An 18,363-nucleotide genomic window follows, 5' to 3' on the forward strand; every position below is an offset into this window, starting at 1 on the left:
TGTAACTAAGAAAAGCAGCGTAATAGATTCTTTTCCATCTAGCACGGGTTGGCTACGGATTGCAAGCTGCATTTTTCTTGGCTGGCCAAAATTATTTTTCCACCCTGGCTGGGAGGTGTTCACAGACAGAAAGGAGTGAGTGGGACTTGGCAGGAGCGATGGGATGGTTTCAGGTAGGGCAAGTTGAGACTGGCTGTGCGAGGCAGGAGGAGGGTGATCCGGCTCGCGACTCCTGTGGGTAGGGCTTGTTGTACACCTTTCCTATTTGCCGTCAAAGCAGTCTCAGGCCTCCATCCCTATTTGCAAAGCTCCCTTTCAAACGAGAAAGGAAACAAAAAGCAAATTGTTTCCATGTCACACAGGAAGTTGTTTTAAAACACATATCAATTTGTTCAACTAAGTCCTACCTTTGTTTTGTGGCCACACTTGATTCCAAACGACCTGGGGGTGGGATGACAGGGCTGGGTGTGTTAGGGGGTCAAGGGGGCGCTGTATGTGTCGTTAATTGTGAATCATTCTCTCTGTTTCTCTGAAGGATCCTTCACGGAACCACAGGGCCTACAGGCTGACGGTCGCTAAGTTGGAACCTCCTCTCATCCCTTTTATGCCTTTGCTCATTAAAGGTAAATCAGAAACAGTTTTGGAAACATGGAGGAAAAACAGAGGGTTGCTAGAGGGGCGGGGGGGTGGGGATAAGGGGAAGGTGAGAGGTTTTGGGAACGTACAGAGGGATAGTGGATGGGGGGAGGGGGGTTCACACAGTGTGAGGGATATAAATGATAAACGTCTAAGTTTTGCTTTGTCTTGTGCACCTGAAACTAATTTAAAAAATAAATAAATAAATAAATAAATAAATAAATAAATAAATAAATAAAAAAGGTAAATGTAAGGAAATGCGCAGATCGCCCGTGATGAGTGTGTGTGGGGGGGGTGAACAAGAGCCTACTCAGATCTGTCTCGTTGGGAAGAGTGAACCCATCCTTCCACCTTCTCCATCATCTCCTCTCAGCCCTGACTTCTCAGAGGGTTGGGAACATTAGTGGAAGAGCGGGAATCCATGATTGGGAAGACTTGAAAGTGAAACAGAGGGTTAGTTGGAAAATTGCACTAATCTCAGGTAAAGTGCTTTAGAAAGTTAAAGCGCTAACATAAAGGGAACTATTATCAGCTTTTTTTAACTGCAGTGTTATGCAAATCCTCCATCATAACCTAACGGTGCTATTGTGGTTTCTTAGTGTGACATTACTGATTAGGATGTGACTTTTATTTTTTTGCAGATATGACATTTACTCATGAGGGGAACAAGACTTTCATTGACAATCTAGTAAACTTCGAAAAAATGGTGCGTACAGTATTATAACCTTAACCATAATGTTTTTTAAAAATAAAATTTACATTTGTGCTATAAAGGAAATAATTTCCATATATGCTGCCATGTTAAAAAGGTAGTTCCACATAAAGGAGTTTGGAAATATTTGGTTCAAATTGGCTACCTATTTTAGTCTGTCAGTTCTCTTTTGTGAGGTTGAATAGTATTTGTGCCACGGCTCACAGCAGCAGCTAGCTTTTATGCTCTGCGTTTCGTCCCTGGCTGCCTGTTGCTAAAATGCACGAAAGCTCCAGAGCGACATCCATGATGTTATTTTGTTGTAAGGTTTGTGGAGCTAGACGGCCCCAGGATGCCTTTGAAATGTTTGTCTACTGAGCCTGACTTCGGTGCATGTAGGTAAAAAGCAACTCCATAGCTGATTTTTACTATGGTGTATTCATCTAAATGTGTATTGTTTATTCCAATAAAGTTCACCCAAGTTCAGAGGGGGAACTTGAAAAAAGATTCTTTTAAATAGCAGATGTGGAATGGGCACATATTCACAATTTTCCAGTGGTTTCCCCCACACCCCCCCTCCCAAAAGAGCTGTGTTTACCTGGCATTAGTTTCTTTGCTGTTTATTTTCTTATCTTCTGTGAAGCCGTAAAGCAGGTCCTGCCAAAACCTTTCTTTGGCTACATAGTGCATGTTCATGGAATGCCCCATTGTGTTTAATCATTTGGCTGCCCCGTGGATGAATGGGGTGTCACAGTGTCACCTCGGTGGGTGAGCATCCACCCGGCTGTGGTTGGTAGTGAATGTGGCACTTGCAGGAGACGCTCCGGACTTGGAGTTCAGTAGACACGAGGTTTAGTTCTCAGCGTCATCACGTTGCAGGTCCCTTAACTTCTCTGCAGGTCAGTTTCCCCAACAAAAAATGAGGTCATGCCTGCTCCATCCATCTCTGGAGATTGTTGGTGGTTCCAGAGTATATGAGTATTCCTATAAACCATATAGTGCTATAGAAGTCCTATCAGAAAACTGTGCTTCTGTTTGTTTCTTGAAATCCAGATAGTACATATGACTGCAGGAGAATTTGAAACATTCTGCAGTAATCCTATGAGGCTCACACCACTTAGGTTTGGGAATGAGCTTATTGCAAAGCCCAGCCTGATAAAGACGTACAGCAGTTGTTGGGTGCTAGGTTCCCATGTCTTAAGCTTCTGAAGAAATAGCACATGAGTCCGCATTCCTCAAAGACACTCTATACTAGAGGGCAAGTATTAGCGGCCCTAAAACCAAGGGTAGTGTAGGAACATCTCTAGTGGCATGTTAGTTTAATAATTCTTTGATCAAAGTAAAAAAAAACAAAAAAACATTCTTTGCTCACTTGTTAGTGTGGAGAATTAAACATATTTCCCTGATTTTTTTTTAAAAAAACCTGTTTTCCAGACATGAAAATTTTAGCAAATAGGCATAAAACCTTCTGGATCACTTATGTAGAAATGCAGACTGAGGGGTAGCTAAGCCAACCATTGGACTATAAAATATACATGTGCACAGACACATCAAAGTCATGTTTTCCTAAGGAGTTGACTGAGCTTTAGAACTTTTGATCATTAAAGTTAACTAAACAGAACAAACAAGAATCTCAAAAATACCCGTTGAGGATGAAAGTTGTTTCATCTGGGTTTTTAGATCTTCATGTCACACCCATAACCTGCAAAGGAAAAGTCAGGATTCAGTGTACAAGATTCAGTGTTCAGTGGACATTAAGAGGGTTCCCCTTCGCCATTTCTGCATTTCATGCCCACAGCAGTGGACTCTTATATGCCTCGCAGGGAGGACAGAGTCCCTTCACACCCTGCTCTCAAACAGAGTCCACTTTTGCTTGAAAGCTACAGGAACAGCTAAGATTGCAATTCAGCTACAATAACGGAAACCCAAATTTATGGTGGGTTAAGCAAGATAAATGTATTTCTATCTCACTTAAAGGTCCAAACGAGTATGGTAGCTCTGCTTCAGGAAGTGATCAAGGTTCCAGGCTTTTCTCTTGCCATTTCACCATCCACATGATCCAACATGGAGAATCACCAAGACCCCATTCCAGCCAGAGAGAAGGGGAAAGGGAAAAGGCGAAGACACTCTTCTTCCCTGTGAGGATATGACCTGAGGTTGCACTTACCACTTGGCTCACATTTGATTGGTCAGAAATGTAGTCATATGAAAGAAAAGTTAGAATATGTAGCCTTTATTTTGGGTATCCATGTGCCCCACTAAAAATTAGGGGGTTCTATTACTATGAAAGAGAAGGGGAGAAAGGATACTGATAAAAATACTGTTCTCTGCTCCAACTACTATACATTTTATTTCATTTGATAAATCAATCATACCATGAAAAAGATTAATTTTATAATTGCCCTGGCATAAGTTAGAAGTTACTGGAAAATGAAATAGAATTTCAAAACAGTTTGGTTATGTTTTTTAAACCTGGCTTTGACCAACCTGGCACTTATTGTCAACTGTCCAACCCCTTCTCCCCATAAACTAGCCCACCCCGTCCCCGTAGCACCACCACTACCACTTACAACTCCCACTCGTGGCTGCTGTTCTTACTGTGTGTCCTGAGGAAAGATACAGTTCCCTTTTCAGGTTCATGGCCATGCTGCTTCCCAGTCAATCATTGGCAAGGCTCAGGTGATGAGCAGAGCTGGCAGCCTTTGTGGGGCTGCTAGGCTGGATCCCCAGAGGGAGCCCTAGCCAGGGGCAAAAGTCACCAGGGTAGCCAGGAACACAGATGCCTTTTCTTGGTGGCAGCATTGCACAGTCACAGCAAACTACCACGCCAACCCTAAGTATTTTTATTTTGAACCTCTTTACCCTTGAGGTATGAAACCAGGATTAGAGAATTTGTTGCATATTGGTATTGGTTTTCAGGATGTATGAGTATGAATCAAAGAGAATTTACACACTGATCCTTATGGAAACAAACAAAAAAAAAAACCAGACATTCTTTCATTTGGGGGGAACATAAAGGAGTATTCAAAAAAATGTTTGAATAAAGCCCTTTGTAGTTTTCTATGGCATACATGAATATTTATAACATTTCGGAGGTAGACTAGCAATGGATTAGAAGATAATATGCTGGCCGGCTGCCACTACCCCAGGCTGCATAAAGCATGCTGATAGCCACAGTTGCTACTGTATTAGGAGGTTGGTTCTATTTCAGACATACCCATATTTAGGTGTATTTGTTTATGAATGTTATTTTAAGGTAGTCATTTTATTTGGAATGAGAAGCATGCTGCGAACTTCTGTACTTCTGGAAACATTAACAGAAGCTAATTCATTAAGAAAGAGAAATATTTTGAATCCTTTTATTTTTATATTATGGAGGAAGAGAAAATTCCCTTCCCCTCTTGATTCTTATGGGGGGGGGGTAGAATAATTAAAATGACAATCTTAAGAGGAGAAAATCAAATTTAATATGTACGTACGGGAATTCACATAAGCATGCCGAATTCCAAAGACAGTAAGGCACAATGAGGTGTACATGTCATTCTGGACTAAGGAGAAGGAGGTAGGGACCTCAAAGAGAAGTAAAACAGTTCACAGGGAGATGGAAAAAGTTCATGTTTAGCAAACAAATGTTTGCTGGTACCTCTAGAGACAGTGAGACACCAAGAGGTCTTCGATCAAACAGGCCTTGCTGGGTTTCTCCCTGTCTATCACACCTAGTTCAGATTAAACTGTACCGTTGACCCTTGAACAACACGGATTTGAACTGCATGGGTCCACTTATATGTGGATTTTTTTTTCAATAAACAGTCAACCCTCCGTATCTCTGGATTTCAATCAGTAGATTCAACCAACCACAGTTGAAACAGTATTTTTGATCTGTGGTTGGGAATCCATGGATGTGGAGGGCCAACTGTATGCATTGTTCTATATTATTTTATATAAGGGACTTCAGCGTCCATGGATTTTGGTATCTATGGAGGCCGTGGAACCAATCCCCTATTGATACCAAGGGCCAACTGTAGTTAAGTTTTGGGGGTTTCAAAAGTTATATGCAGATATTCAACTGCATGGGGGTCAACTCCTAACCGCCATGTTGTTTAAGGGGCAGCTGTGCTTATCCATGATAATAACTCCTTTCTGTAACAGGCTTTCTATCATAAACTCTTTTAGTCAGTTGGAGGGAAAGTCAAAGTTTCTTTCTGAGCCTTCTGGGCCTTAAAAATAACCAGCCTAAAATAATCAATATCCCAAAGAATCATATATTGGGGTTAGAAACTCTGTTCCCCTTCAGTGTACCTAATATGCCATTGCACAATTAGGAACAATATGTTTTCTGTCACCAACAATACTATTACAAGTTCATAGAGAGAGCATTGGACTTATATCAAGCTATGGAAAAAAAGAATCTCCAAATAAAAATCTAAATGTTGAAATCAATCTAATTCCCAGACCTTTCTAACACAATAGAAATCTACAAGAGGACTTTGAAAGTTTACTTCTTCATATAGAATTCACAGACTGGGCTGAATGAGAATTTTTCAAAGGGTATGTTTCAAAGCAATACAATATGTGTAAAGTGTTCAGGCAAAGAATTTGGCAGGAAGTATAAAGAAATCCCAAAAGTGATCCTTGGCCTTCAGGAGATTGTTGCAGTTGAGAAGATAAAACATAAAGATGTGAAATACTAAAAATCAACAAAAGATATAAAAATGAGTTCACAGTAATAATAAAAAAGATGTCAAAAAGCAAAATGGAAAGAGATAATTTCATACAGAGGAAAATAAAACCATGTTAAATACCACAACATACCATAATCAAATCCAGACCTCTTACCCTGAGCACCTATCCAGCCTCATCACATACGTCATCTTCTCTGTACTCAGTTCAAGTTGACAATAGCAACCTTCTTTCTTTTCCTTCCTGCCTCAGGGCCTTTGCACTAGCCATTACCTTTTCCTGTAACTGTCTTCCCATAGTCTTCACCTGTCTGGCTCCTTCTCATCATTCAGATCTTCACTCGTGTGTCCCCTCCTCCATGTGGGCTTCCCTGACCACCCTTCAGACATTCCTCTACCCTCCACACCCAGCACTCTCAGACAGATAACCTTGCCTTGACAGCTGGTTTCCCAATCTGAGATGATCTTCTTTATTTGCCTCTTAATTGTCTGCCTTCCCCACTAGAATGTAAACATCCTAGACCAGGTACCGTGTTTCCCTGAAAATAAGACCTAATCAGAAAATAAGCCTTAGCATGATTTTTCAGGATGACAGCCCCTGAACATAAGCCCTAATGCGTCTTTTGGAGCAAAAATTAATGTAAGATCTGGCCTTATTTTCGGGGAGACACGGTATCTTATCAGTTTTGTTCACTGATATTTCTCCAGCACCCAAAAAATGTGCCTGGCACATCAAAAATATGCAAGAAATATTTGTTGAATAAAAGAATAACCCAATCATATGCCAGTGCCCGACTTAGTGAGATAGGACAGTGCACTAAAGCATTTTTAGAGGATTCTATGTAACAAAGATTTAATCCCAAACTATTTTCTATTTTATTAGAAAATTTGATAAGGCCGAATGTCCCAAGCATTTTACATTACTGATGCTTTATGCAAGATGACCCCTTAGCCATCTGTTCCTAAGCACATTCTGTCTCCCATCTGCCCTGACGTGCTAACAGTGTCCATCCTTCAGCGTCCTTCCCTACATGCAGACATGCACAATACTCTTCATGTGCCTGGACACACCTGGAACTGCCACATCTCGTGGTCACATGTATGATATACCATCATGCGTGTTACACATCTGTATCTGTGTGTCACACACCTCTCGGGTATTAGAGCACCCTGGCCAGGGGACAGGGTGCAGGGTTCTTCCTCCATGACACAGATAGTGAAGGCTGGCTCAGCTCCGGGCCTTGTTATCTTTCCTCACTGGTCCTTCCTGTGTACTTATTAACACGTGGTGGCTATCATGGACACAGTCTTTCTGGTGAGAGACTATATATTTCTAGATCTTGTTGTGGAAAAAACCATGTATATCCCAAATAGGTGAAGGTCTGAGTGAAATCATCAGCTAGTGTAAAGGTGGTTTTGCACCTGCTAAGCCAGGAATCACTGACTGAAATTGTGCAGTTGATAGGCATACAGACGGAAGGCAGAGTCAAACCAGTCGGCGCAGAAATAAGAAAAGAGAGGGAATCTGGCCAACAGTGAGAACAAGGGTGGTAAAGATCTCAAAGGGCAACAGAAGGAAAGACATTGAGAGCAGGAAAACTGTTGAGAGCAGACGTTCAGAGGAGGCTAAAGTTGGGTGCAGCTCCCTGAGAGACCCAGCAGAGAGGCGGCACAGCCTAAGAAGAGGGGGTTTTGTGGTGTCTGCCTGTGAGTGGGAGGTCGAGAGAGTTTAACAGTGCAAGGTGGCCATGCCTGGAGGGCCTGCTGGTCTGAACTTGAAAAACCGACAGAAAGGTGTGCTCCTCCACTTCTGTGACGGAATAGCTAAGGCAGAGTTTGGATGGGGGACAAAAGTCAGTACAGAGCTGGCCAGAAAAGCTCGAGACAGCTGTAAAGCCCTGGTAGGTTATCAGCTCATCTGGATCGGAGTGAAGGTATAACTTGACCAGACCACTCCTGAAGGGAAGGTGCCACCGGAAGCTAAATGGGGAGGCCTGAGAAAAGGCCCCTCTGACACCTCATTGGATTTAAGTGGAGTTACTTGCATCAGAGCTGGAGGAAAATTTGTGTTTGGGATGGGAGCCTCAGTTTCTCTTGCCTGTGCCAGGCTGGGGTGCACACAGTTGGTCTCCCCTTCTTCTGGACGGCATCTTTGTTCCGGTCACTCTGCAACTCAGGCCCCACGGAGAACGTCAGCTTCTGAATCCCTCCGTTTTCAGCTAGATAAAGCACTAAATACATGAGGGTAGTTACAGAGTCTTGCATTTGCTGCCTCATTTTTCCTCTCTGAGCTTCCCTCTGTGAGTTCACGTCCTGAGGGAAATTCATCAGCCTTCAGTCAGGCCCATTTCTCAGCTCTGTGGGTGAGGAACTGTATGAACATACTAATTTTTGCAAGTAAGCTTTGAAGACCTATACTTAGAATTAGTCCCGAGAAAAAGTGATGGCTGTGTGAAATTTGAAATGTGGACCTCCCAAGGGGAGCCCTGGCCTTCTGACTATGGACTATTTTCTTGGTTAGAATCCTTGAGGACAGTCTGATGAGCAGACCCTCAGGTGGTGATTCTCTACAGGGGGTGGGGGTATATCTGAATCAATTCCGATGTGGAGAGGAGTTTCATGCTGTCCACCTTTATGATTCAGAGCGCCTTCTAAAGCATGTTCTCCGCACTTTGCCCCTGAATTACAAATCACTGTTTTAATAAGCCCATTTCTAATGGGAGTGTGTCATAAATTTCAGGTTTGCTTGGGTGGAAAAAAAAAAAAAAAAAAGAGGAGAAGTTCTGCTTTGGAGTAATCAGGTATTTTCCCACTGGCATTACAGGCAAGGTGCCTGGCCTGCTCCGGGCAAGCCAACCTGCTCTGACACGACCATGAGGCCCAGGTTATAATCTTTGGCTTTGTCCCCGCTGTGGCAGTTGGAAAAAATAAAGCCTATGTCTCTTCAACCTTAGTTTCTGCCAACCTTAACTGAGAACACTAATGAATCATGTGGGAGGTGTAAGTCTGCAAAAGGATAGAAAGACTCCAACTAGATGGCTTTCAGTGGCGGTAAATGCAAAAATCATCTGCTTTGTCACAAGAAATTAAACTGCACATCTACAGAGAAGGAAGCTGAGTCCACACAGCAGCTCCATGAAGTAATAGGAGAGGTTGAATTCACTATTAGTTCAACAGATCTCAGTAACGTGACTTTTTAAAAATTGTGGACTGAGAAGTGTAGCATCGTCTAGATCAAGGAAAGAAAACAGTATTTCTTCTGCAGTCTGTGATTTGCTCAGTCTGGGACACCACTCTAGAGACTGCCCAGAAGAGACCCAAACCGGCTTATGAAAAATGGTGGGAAAAGATTGGCAATATTTAGGCCGACCAGAAAAGACTCAGGGGTGGAGAGATGTCCATGATTGTTGTCTTCAAGTATTTGAAGAACTGTCTTGTTGAAAAGGAACTAAACATGCCTTGTTGTGGCTCCAGAGCTCAGAACTATAATCATTGGGTGAAAAGCAAAGGGGGAAAGATTTTGACTCAAAATGATAAAGAAATTGCTAATAAAAAAGTGTAAGAACAAAAGCAACCGTCCTTGGAGGTGATGAGTTCCTTCTTGCTGGTTGCATTTAAGGACAGAGAAGCCTCATGGTTGTAGGCAAGTTATAAAACGCATTATGTACCCTGGAGATTGTTGGGGACTTCTGAAGCCTCTTTCTGTAACTCGGGAAAGTGCCTTGTAGTTGGGTATAATTGTCGGTAGCCTATTAAATGCCGCATGTGGCAGTGGGTGCAACAGAAGGTGGAGTTAACCCTTCTTTGGCCTTGTAAAAACATTCTGTAGCTCTGCATTGACCAGCCATGCTAGTGGGGCAGACACACGGTTTCTGAGGGTTGTCATAGTACAACACATGGTGCCAGCAGACCTCACAAAGAAAAGAATGGACCTCGTTGCAAAGCCAGATTTAGATTTCAAAGTTAAACTGAAGTTATCTCTGAGTACAATTAAAAAGGATATGTCAAAATTAAAGCCATTGTTAAAATTAATCAAAGATTTGGAAAGGTAGAATGAACTCCAGAGCTGGAAATTACTGATTTAAACAATTGTTCTCACATTTTAAACTACATAATGAGCTAAAAATTATGAAGCCTCAGAGTATAGCTGTAAAGAGTAGTCTAAAACCAAAGTCAGAATGAAATGTTTTAGCTTTCAAAACTAAAAAGCAGAACAATTACTCCCTGCAAAATGGTATAGGAAGAGGTTTCTGACCCCTACTAATTGTTTTATTATTCTTCAGAGGGGCATACTGGCAGCATTTCCCAGGGTTCTCAGTAATTACACTCCATTCAATATCTGAAGAATTACAATAATTCTACATGGAATATACTTGTGCCCTTCGGATGCAAAGCCTTTAGAGAAATGAAAAAACAACTTAAAGTAAATTAGCAGGAAAATTATCATAGTAACTGTTTATTTCAGGGCTCCATATATCAGAGGCTAATTATACATTGTATGTCACAGTTTCTTGGAGTTATTTGTAATATATTTTTCATGCTGATCAACAGACGTGATGGTTTTTAGGATCCGTTATGAACGTGAAGTTTGAACGTTTTCAATTGCCTCTTTGTGTATGAGAAATTATCCAATGTAGACACGTGTCACTTAATGCTTCCCAGTCCGCAAAGATGGAGTATTCAGTGAGGTGTTATGAATGTTCACATACACGTATATATATTTCTAAAGCTTTGACTCTTCTAGGATTTTTGTCCTTCCAAATAAGTTGACATCGTTTTAATACTACATAAGCTTTCTCAAAATCGTTTTCTACCCTTTGGCAAGCCAAGGGTGCATGAGAGAAGAAAGTAAGGACTGGATTTATGTAGCCATTCAGAGATTAGAAAGTCTCTTTTCCAGGATGGAGCTTTAATAATTTTCTACTAGTGTTAGAATTAATCCACCATCTTTGCAGGACCCCCTTTCAAGTCTGAGCAGCAAAGCTGTCCTGAGACAATACACAGAGACTTGGATCCAGCTACTGTTAAAATAGCGTGAGCAAGAAATGTACATCTGGCTAAGAAATGGTGCTGAGATCTCACTGATGTTTTTTTCCTCATGTGTCTGTGCTGCACTTTTTTCTCCTCTCCTGTTTTGCTTTTAACTAAGTTGAGTGCTGTACAAAATGCTTCCTCGTAAGTCTTTATGGCAACCAAAATTTTATAAAGAAATTAAGAAGATTACTTAATGACAAAATTCAAAAAGTTGAATTAATTATGATCCATCAATATGATTGAATACTTACTCTCATTTAAAAAATGTTTTAAAGTGCAAATGGAAAGTAGTCACAATACCTACACAAAGAAAAGAATTCAAATCAAAAAAATATATAACTTCAATTTTTTGAAAAATATCCTGTTACTATTTAGTTGTAAAGGTTTAGAAAGAAATGTACCAAAATATTAGTGAAGTAAAAAAAATTAATGAAGTTACTCTGTTAAGTGATATTCTAAATGATTTTCTTTGCTCTTAACATTTTCTGTGTTTTCTGATTTTTTTTAAATGTGTGTATGTTAGTGCTATAGTCAGAAAGGAGGAGGGAATCAAATAATGATGATTAACATTAAAACACACACTTTTTCTGGACAATTAGAAAGGTCAGTAATACACAGTGTACAGAAAAATTTATAGGTAGAACTTTTTGACTGTGACTATTCTGTCAATAGAATCTAATAACTCATTACTGAGTCCTATTTACTGTGAGGAACTTGACAAACTACCCCTTCTCCAAATCTAGGATAGTTACAAGCTGTCTTACAAAACCACAGTGAAAGCTAGTCCTGAGGAATAAAGTACAGTCTCAGGCACAGCAGACTGCTTTTTATGTCCTGAGGAACAAGCGAACAATTAGACGGCAGTTACACCCTTAGTCTTCCTCACCTGAGAAATGCCTTGTGTGTGTGAGTGTGGGTGCCTCTTTGAAGTAATTCAATAGGTTCTACATCAACCAGTTGCTTCCAGATAGTCAATGCTTCAGAACAGGGTACCCGGTATTGCTAAAATAAACAGTGGTTTGTTTTCCTCTTGGGATATGCTCCAAGCTTACTTGCATTTCAGTCTTTCTCTTTTCTTTATTCTTTTCAGCGTATGATTGCAAACACTGCCAGAACAGTGAGATACTGCAGAAGCCAACCTTTCAGTAAGTTAACTGCCACTGCATGCTGCAATATGGATCTTGGTGATTGAGTCCTTTTTAATGAGGCTACTGAGACATTGTAGAAGTCTGGACAACATTTACTTGTGTCAAAGACACTTTGTACCATGAAATCCATGGGATAGGAGCCTTAAGTTTAACAACTAGTAAATCCTTAAAGTAACCAACCATAGGAATATTATTTTATGAATGAACTTAAAGAGAATGAATTTGCTTTTTCCAATGTGGCCAGAGACGACTAAGGCATGAGTGCCAACAAATCCTGCCTCAAACCAACTCTCTTTATGACTCACTGCATGATGTTGAGAAACTCACATCAACTCCTGATGACTCAGTCCTGTCATTTATAAACTGGGAAAGATAATATTTGTTGGAGTGTTGCAAGAATGCATTAATGTGTATAGCACATTTGTAAAAGGTCCCATAGCTGGGATTTATGTTATATTGCTAGTACTCCCCGGTAAATTTAAGGTGCTTTTCTTACATTTCAACTTATAGCACAATAACTGGTATACTACTATGCTTTCATATAAAACTATTGCCACAAATAAATAGGAATTTTAAACTGTTGGGAGTTAGGTTGCCTCATAGCACCAGATCAGCATGCCACACCAGTGCTACTGTCTCCTCTGGGCGGGGACTTTGGGCGGAGGTGGGGCTTTGGCTCCCTCAAGCTGGGCTGGGAATGAGAAGGTGGCCCCTGGGAAGTTTGGCTCATTAATTCAACACGATAATTTGACACAATCTTGACTGTGAGGCTACTAGTACCATCCCTCCAATAAACCTATTGCTAAGAGACTGAAAAGTTCTCGTTTTATTAATCAGGGCTATCTTTGCTGGCCCAAAGCAAGGGTTTGCTAACATGGCATGTCAGAACTGCTAAATGTTCGTTTTTTAAAATGAACAATGGAAAAAAAATCTTGGAAAAATAATTTTGGTTTGGGGAACAAGTAGACCTTTAAAAAATTGATTCAGATGATTGTGCCTTCTCGTCCTTCCAAAGTGAGAATAGTCTTGCACATGATCAACCATTCCTGTGCGGATTCTGCCAGAATTAAAGTGTCTCATATCTCTTCATAGTAATTTATGACATGTATAAAGACATGGTCATAAAGCAGTTACGTAAGTGAACATGAGAATATATAAGTGGTGCTAGTCTGCAATGAGGTTTTATAATCTAAAATCTGTGGCCCTTTGAAGGGGAGGGGGTCCAGGAAATTCCTGAAATTAAATGCCAAATTTTACATGCCTGACAGGGTTCGCAGCCTTGAGAAAGTTCTCAATGAGGTCCAAAGGTCCAAGAACCATGATAGAATATGTTTTGTTCCATAAGACTTTTTGGAAGTAAATCTACCTTCACCTACATCTTCTCCTAGAGCTCTGGGGGGAGGAAATTACATATATATATATATATATATATATATATATATATATATATATATATATATATATATATAAAACTCTCCACTGCATTTGTTGAAGTTATCAGTAACTACTGGTAAACAACAGCTGCTCAGCGCTGAAGTCAACAATCTATAGATAAAGCTATAGGAATAGATTCATAAACATTGCGGGAATATGTACAATGTAATTACAGTATATTGTATATGTAGAGTACACTGCCAGTGAGAAGCGAGGAAATGAAACACTGTGGTATTATTTATATGTGATAATTATACTGATGAGTTTCTCCTTAGAATGAGTAAAGGCCTTTGTATCTTCTCTCTGCTGTTCTGTGTTCAGACCTGCAACACTCCCCTTCACCCCTTAGGCAGATGGCATTCTAATTGTCTTTGGGAGTGGGCTGTGGATCTAAGAAGCATATATGGCCTGCAGACGATACTTGCTGTGGCAGAAAGGACACTGGTCTGGAGTCCAGACTCTGGCCCAGTCACTCCCTGTGTCCTACTAGACAAGAGCCCCACGCAGGTGATCCTCGGGCAGAGGTGGCCCAAGGACAACGACGGAGGTGTTGGGTCTAAGCCAAGCATTTTTTTCACCTTTTATTTAAAAATAATGTCACCATTTAAATTCCCAGGGAATTTCTCATCTCTCTAGAGAAACAGGGAGATCTGGCACTGGGGGCGCAGATGCCCACGTGGCAGCAGCATGCAGACGAGGAGTGGTCACTTCCGAAGGGACGTGTCCTTCCAGCTCGCCACTATCAAACTGGCCTTCCTCATTCATGTGTATTCCTTGCATAGGGCTGGGGGCATTTGATTCTTCTTTCAGCTTGGTTTTAGGGAAATAAGTCAATTCGGGTAGCTCCATGGCTCACGTGCTTGGGAGAGAGCAGGAGAAGAGAATAGTAGCTAGGATTTTAGCACTCATAGCATCAGAGAATCAAAGGTCTGACAGAAATGACTTCAGCCCATGAGTTGTGTTTTTTGCTGAATATGGACAGTCTTCTAAGAACACACAATCTATGCAGTAATTAATAGTGTATATTATATGCAAGTAAAAAGAGGAGTCAGACTTACTAGACTTACTGGCTGGCTTCAGTTCAGCCCAGGTTTTAAGTGCATTTTGTTAGGAGCTAATGACAACTGTCTTTTGCCATTAGTCTTCATCTGGGTCAGAGGGGTCAGAAATCAGAGTGTGAGAAACAGATGCGATGGTAAGGGGAAACAGTTCTAATGCATAACCAGGGACTATCACGCGATGCTGTCACTTTTTTTGGTGCCTTTTTGCTTTCTTTTTTTCCCCCTAAGAACATGCAATGCAAAGGAAAATTATCAAAATAGGTGATTCCAAGAAAGAAAAGGGTGGGAGGGAGGAGATGGACCATCCAAGTGGAAACATTTAAATGAATATGGATGTTGATGAAAGGTCTTGATAGAACCCAGGAATCTATGATAAATGTAATAAACAGTTGGAGAAAATGAAGCGGTGTCTTACATGCATATATTACGCAGTGCCAATTCTGCTCTTTTCCAACAGATCCTGATGCAGCTCAAGCTAATAAGAACCATCAGGATGTCCGGAGTTACGTACGGCAATTAAATGTGATTGACAACCAGAGAACTTTATCACAGATGTCACACAGATTAGAGCCTCGTCGACCATAGACATTTAAAGTACCCAGAACAATGGTTTGCCTCCAGTCCGCAGTCTTTCAAAAATGGCATTTATGCTACTACTGACTGTATTATCACTAGAGAATTCTACAAAACAAGCAAAAACACGTCCTGAGATACCTCAGGGCTGCATTCAGCTTACCAGCTTCATGACAAGAGAAGAAATGATTTGATTTGCATAAAGCTTGCACTCTCTAGCTTAGGAATCCCAAGTTTGTAGTCACCCAATTTCATTTCCAATTGTGCCATCTTTGCTGAAACATAAAATAAGACCCACCATGAAGAGTTTGGTAGAAATACCATTGTCAAGAGAAATATCAATCCCCTGACATCTTTTCTAAGAATGTTTACAGGGTGAGATGTGCAACAAATGGGTTTTATTTGGATACATCAGTGATCATCTAGTTTCATAATTTTGAATTCAACATCTTGATTTGGAGCATGGGGTTTGGGGAAGGTATTGAGGAATTCGTGTAAATCCAAATTTTAGGTTGTATTCGTCCATCTTCATGGTCTTACCTCTGAAGGAATTGAACCTGACCTTATCACTATAAAACATTATGGCTATTTATGTAATTTAGGGAGGACCAGTATGTGATTTCTGAATGATATATAGAATAATATTTATGTTTACAATGTAACTTTTTTAAACTTACAAATCAGGAGTACATACATAAGAATTCCACTAAGAAACTCCAAGGTTCTTAAAATTGCCAGCATTGAGATAAAAAAATAATAATAATAACATTTCAGAAGAGCACAATATGCACAAAACATTTTTCAGAATTAAAATATTTTCCTGGGCATTAAAAACCTTTACTATTGGCTAATTATTGTTACTGATTAAAAAACATATTTTCTGGACTTAAATGTTATTACAAATACCTTAATTTTCAGCAATTGTTTTGCACTTTCAAATAGATTGTAAATAGTTCATTCAATCAATGATATAGTTATTTATTTGCTGCATAATAGATATTGTGCCAAATAATTACTTTTTATTTATTTTATTTAGTATGTAATTTTGGAGTACATTTTTTTCCTGTTTTCACAATTAGGCTACATTTAATGTGTAGGAATTGTATGTATGTATATCTTCTGTAAATAACAGCTAGTTATCTTCATTAAATATAATTGTTGACAAGAAATGGCTGTGTTCTCAATTCCTATAATATGGAAGGGATAACCATTTAGTATGGTGGGGTCCTGGATTTTTAAAAATTGAAGTAAAATTCATATACTATAAAAGTCACCCTTTTAAAGTGTACAATTCAGTGGTATTTAGTGTATCCACAGGTTGTACAATTGTCATCACATTCTAATTCCAGAATGTTCTCCTCATCCCTTAAAAGAAACCCTGTACCCATCAGCAGTCTCTTCTTATTCTCCTCTCCTCTCCACCCCTGAAAACTACTAATCTGCTTTCTGTCTCTGGACTTACCTATTTAGGACATTTTGTAAAAATGGAATCATATCATATGTGGTCTTTTGTGTCTGATTTCGTTCAATTACCATAATGTTTTCAAACTTCATACATGTTGTAGCCTGTATCAGTACTTCATTACTTTTATGGCTAAATAGTATTCCATTATATGACTACACCATCTTTTGTTTGTCCATTTATCAGTTGATGGAGACCTGGCTTGTTTCTACTTTTTGGCTATTAGGAATATTGTTGCTATGAAGGATTTTAGAGCTGCCAGGTATGGGACGTCCTACCATTTCTCAGTGATTTAAGCATCTCGTAAATATTTGATGAAGAGATTTCCAAAATTCTTTAAGTTCCAGACATCTCTATTCCATAATGTATACATTATCCAGAGTATGTTCCAAGCTATACTAGTCTCACAAGTTCACACTCCATTCATCCAAAACCAGACACATACTGCAAAGCAAAAAACATAACCACGATGGTATCGTCAAATAAATTTGGGAACTACTGTGTAATAACACCCCATTCTTAGAAATGATTCCTAGCATTCATTAACATATTGAGAGATCCCACTCTAAACCTTTTTAACGTCCCACAGTCAAGCCCATTTTGAGAAATGCTAAAGCAGGCAAATGCTTTTTTATGTCAATTACGTAATAGTCCGAGGTCCTCTGGAGCAAGGATTTTATTTCATACAGTGTTTGCTTCCTACCCGAGTAAAGCACAATGCTAGGAATTTACTAGAGAAAAAAAAAAGTCACTGAATAAATTTTCTTGAAGTCATTATTGTTCAGCATTTCCCTATCTCATAGACCTCAATACCAGCTGTAAGGTTTCCACTTGTATATTTTCCCTTTTCTGGATCATTTTTTAAAATGACAAATGAAGCTGCAAGCCTATCCCTTGGGCATCCTTGCTCTTGTTTTACTCTACTTCTACCTCACTCAAAAGCTGGTATCCTATGTCTGACAGCTCCTTTCCCCCAATCCCATGGTGGCTGACATCGTATGACCTTATTTTAATTTAGTTTCCACATTATTCAAAATTAATACATATTCTCCCATGTATATTCCCCTTGGCCTTCCAAATGAGAATAACTATTGCTGTACTTAATAAAGATAAGAGATTTTTAATTATGTCTGGCTTCTTTGAAAATGCATTACACTCCATTATCCAAGGTAGCAATGTGAAGTAAAAGAATTCACACTCTAAAAATGGAGAGTAGTAGCCAAGCAACCCTTCCGGAAGCAGGAGCTGCAGTTAATATTTTCAAACTTGCAAACAAGCCAAAAGAAAATGAGATGCCTACGGGGTCACAAGAAGGATAATGAGGTTTGCTGGAAGACGTGAAAAAGAAGAAAGAATGTTTTTACCAAAAGCGCCTGTAGAAAATTATACATTTAAGTGTTTAACATACCTGCTTAGCAAGGTCATTTGTACAGTGTACAGGAGCTAAGCTTTTCCAGCAATTTTTGAATACCATGCAGGTTAAATAGATTTCTCCTGAATTCAATGGCATTTCCTCTAAAATGTGAATGCAGATCAATGACTACTAGTATGAAAAAATTAAAAGAAGTGTCATTCTGGTTTCAAACTGTGCTTATAATTTTTTTAAAAAACTCAGCGTAGAATATGCAGTGCAGTAAAATGAACC

General features: G+C 39.8%; 1 protein-coding gene across 3 annotated transcripts in view; it reads left to right on the forward strand.

The window, feature by feature from the left end:
- Positions 1 to 16,425, forward strand: part of RAPGEF4 (Rap guanine nucleotide exchange factor 4) — a 277,773-nt gene extending 261,348 nt beyond the window's left edge. For all 3 annotated transcript variants that reach the window (XM_019727445.3, XM_019727446.3, XM_019727453.3), the window contains 4 exons: positions 536 to 623; positions 1,278 to 1,342; positions 12,131 to 12,185; positions 15,141 to 16,425. In XM_019727445.3, the coding sequence (XP_019583004.3) occupies positions 536 to 623; positions 1,278 to 1,342; positions 12,131 to 12,185; positions 15,141 to 15,268 (336 nt within the window). In that variant the 3' untranslated portion in view covers positions 15,269 to 16,425. The remainder of the gene's footprint in view (positions 1 to 535; positions 624 to 1,277; positions 1,343 to 12,130; positions 12,186 to 15,140) is intronic.
- The last annotated feature ends 1,938 nt before the right edge of the window (positions 16,426 to 18,363 follow it).

Source organism: Rhinolophus sinicus, chromosome 17 (assembly GCF_057876585.1).
Source record: "Rhinolophus sinicus isolate RSI-liver-muscle chromosome 17, RSI-T2T, whole genome shotgun sequence".
NCBI lineage: Eukaryota > Metazoa > Chordata > Mammalia > Chiroptera > Rhinolophidae > Rhinolophus > Rhinolophus sinicus.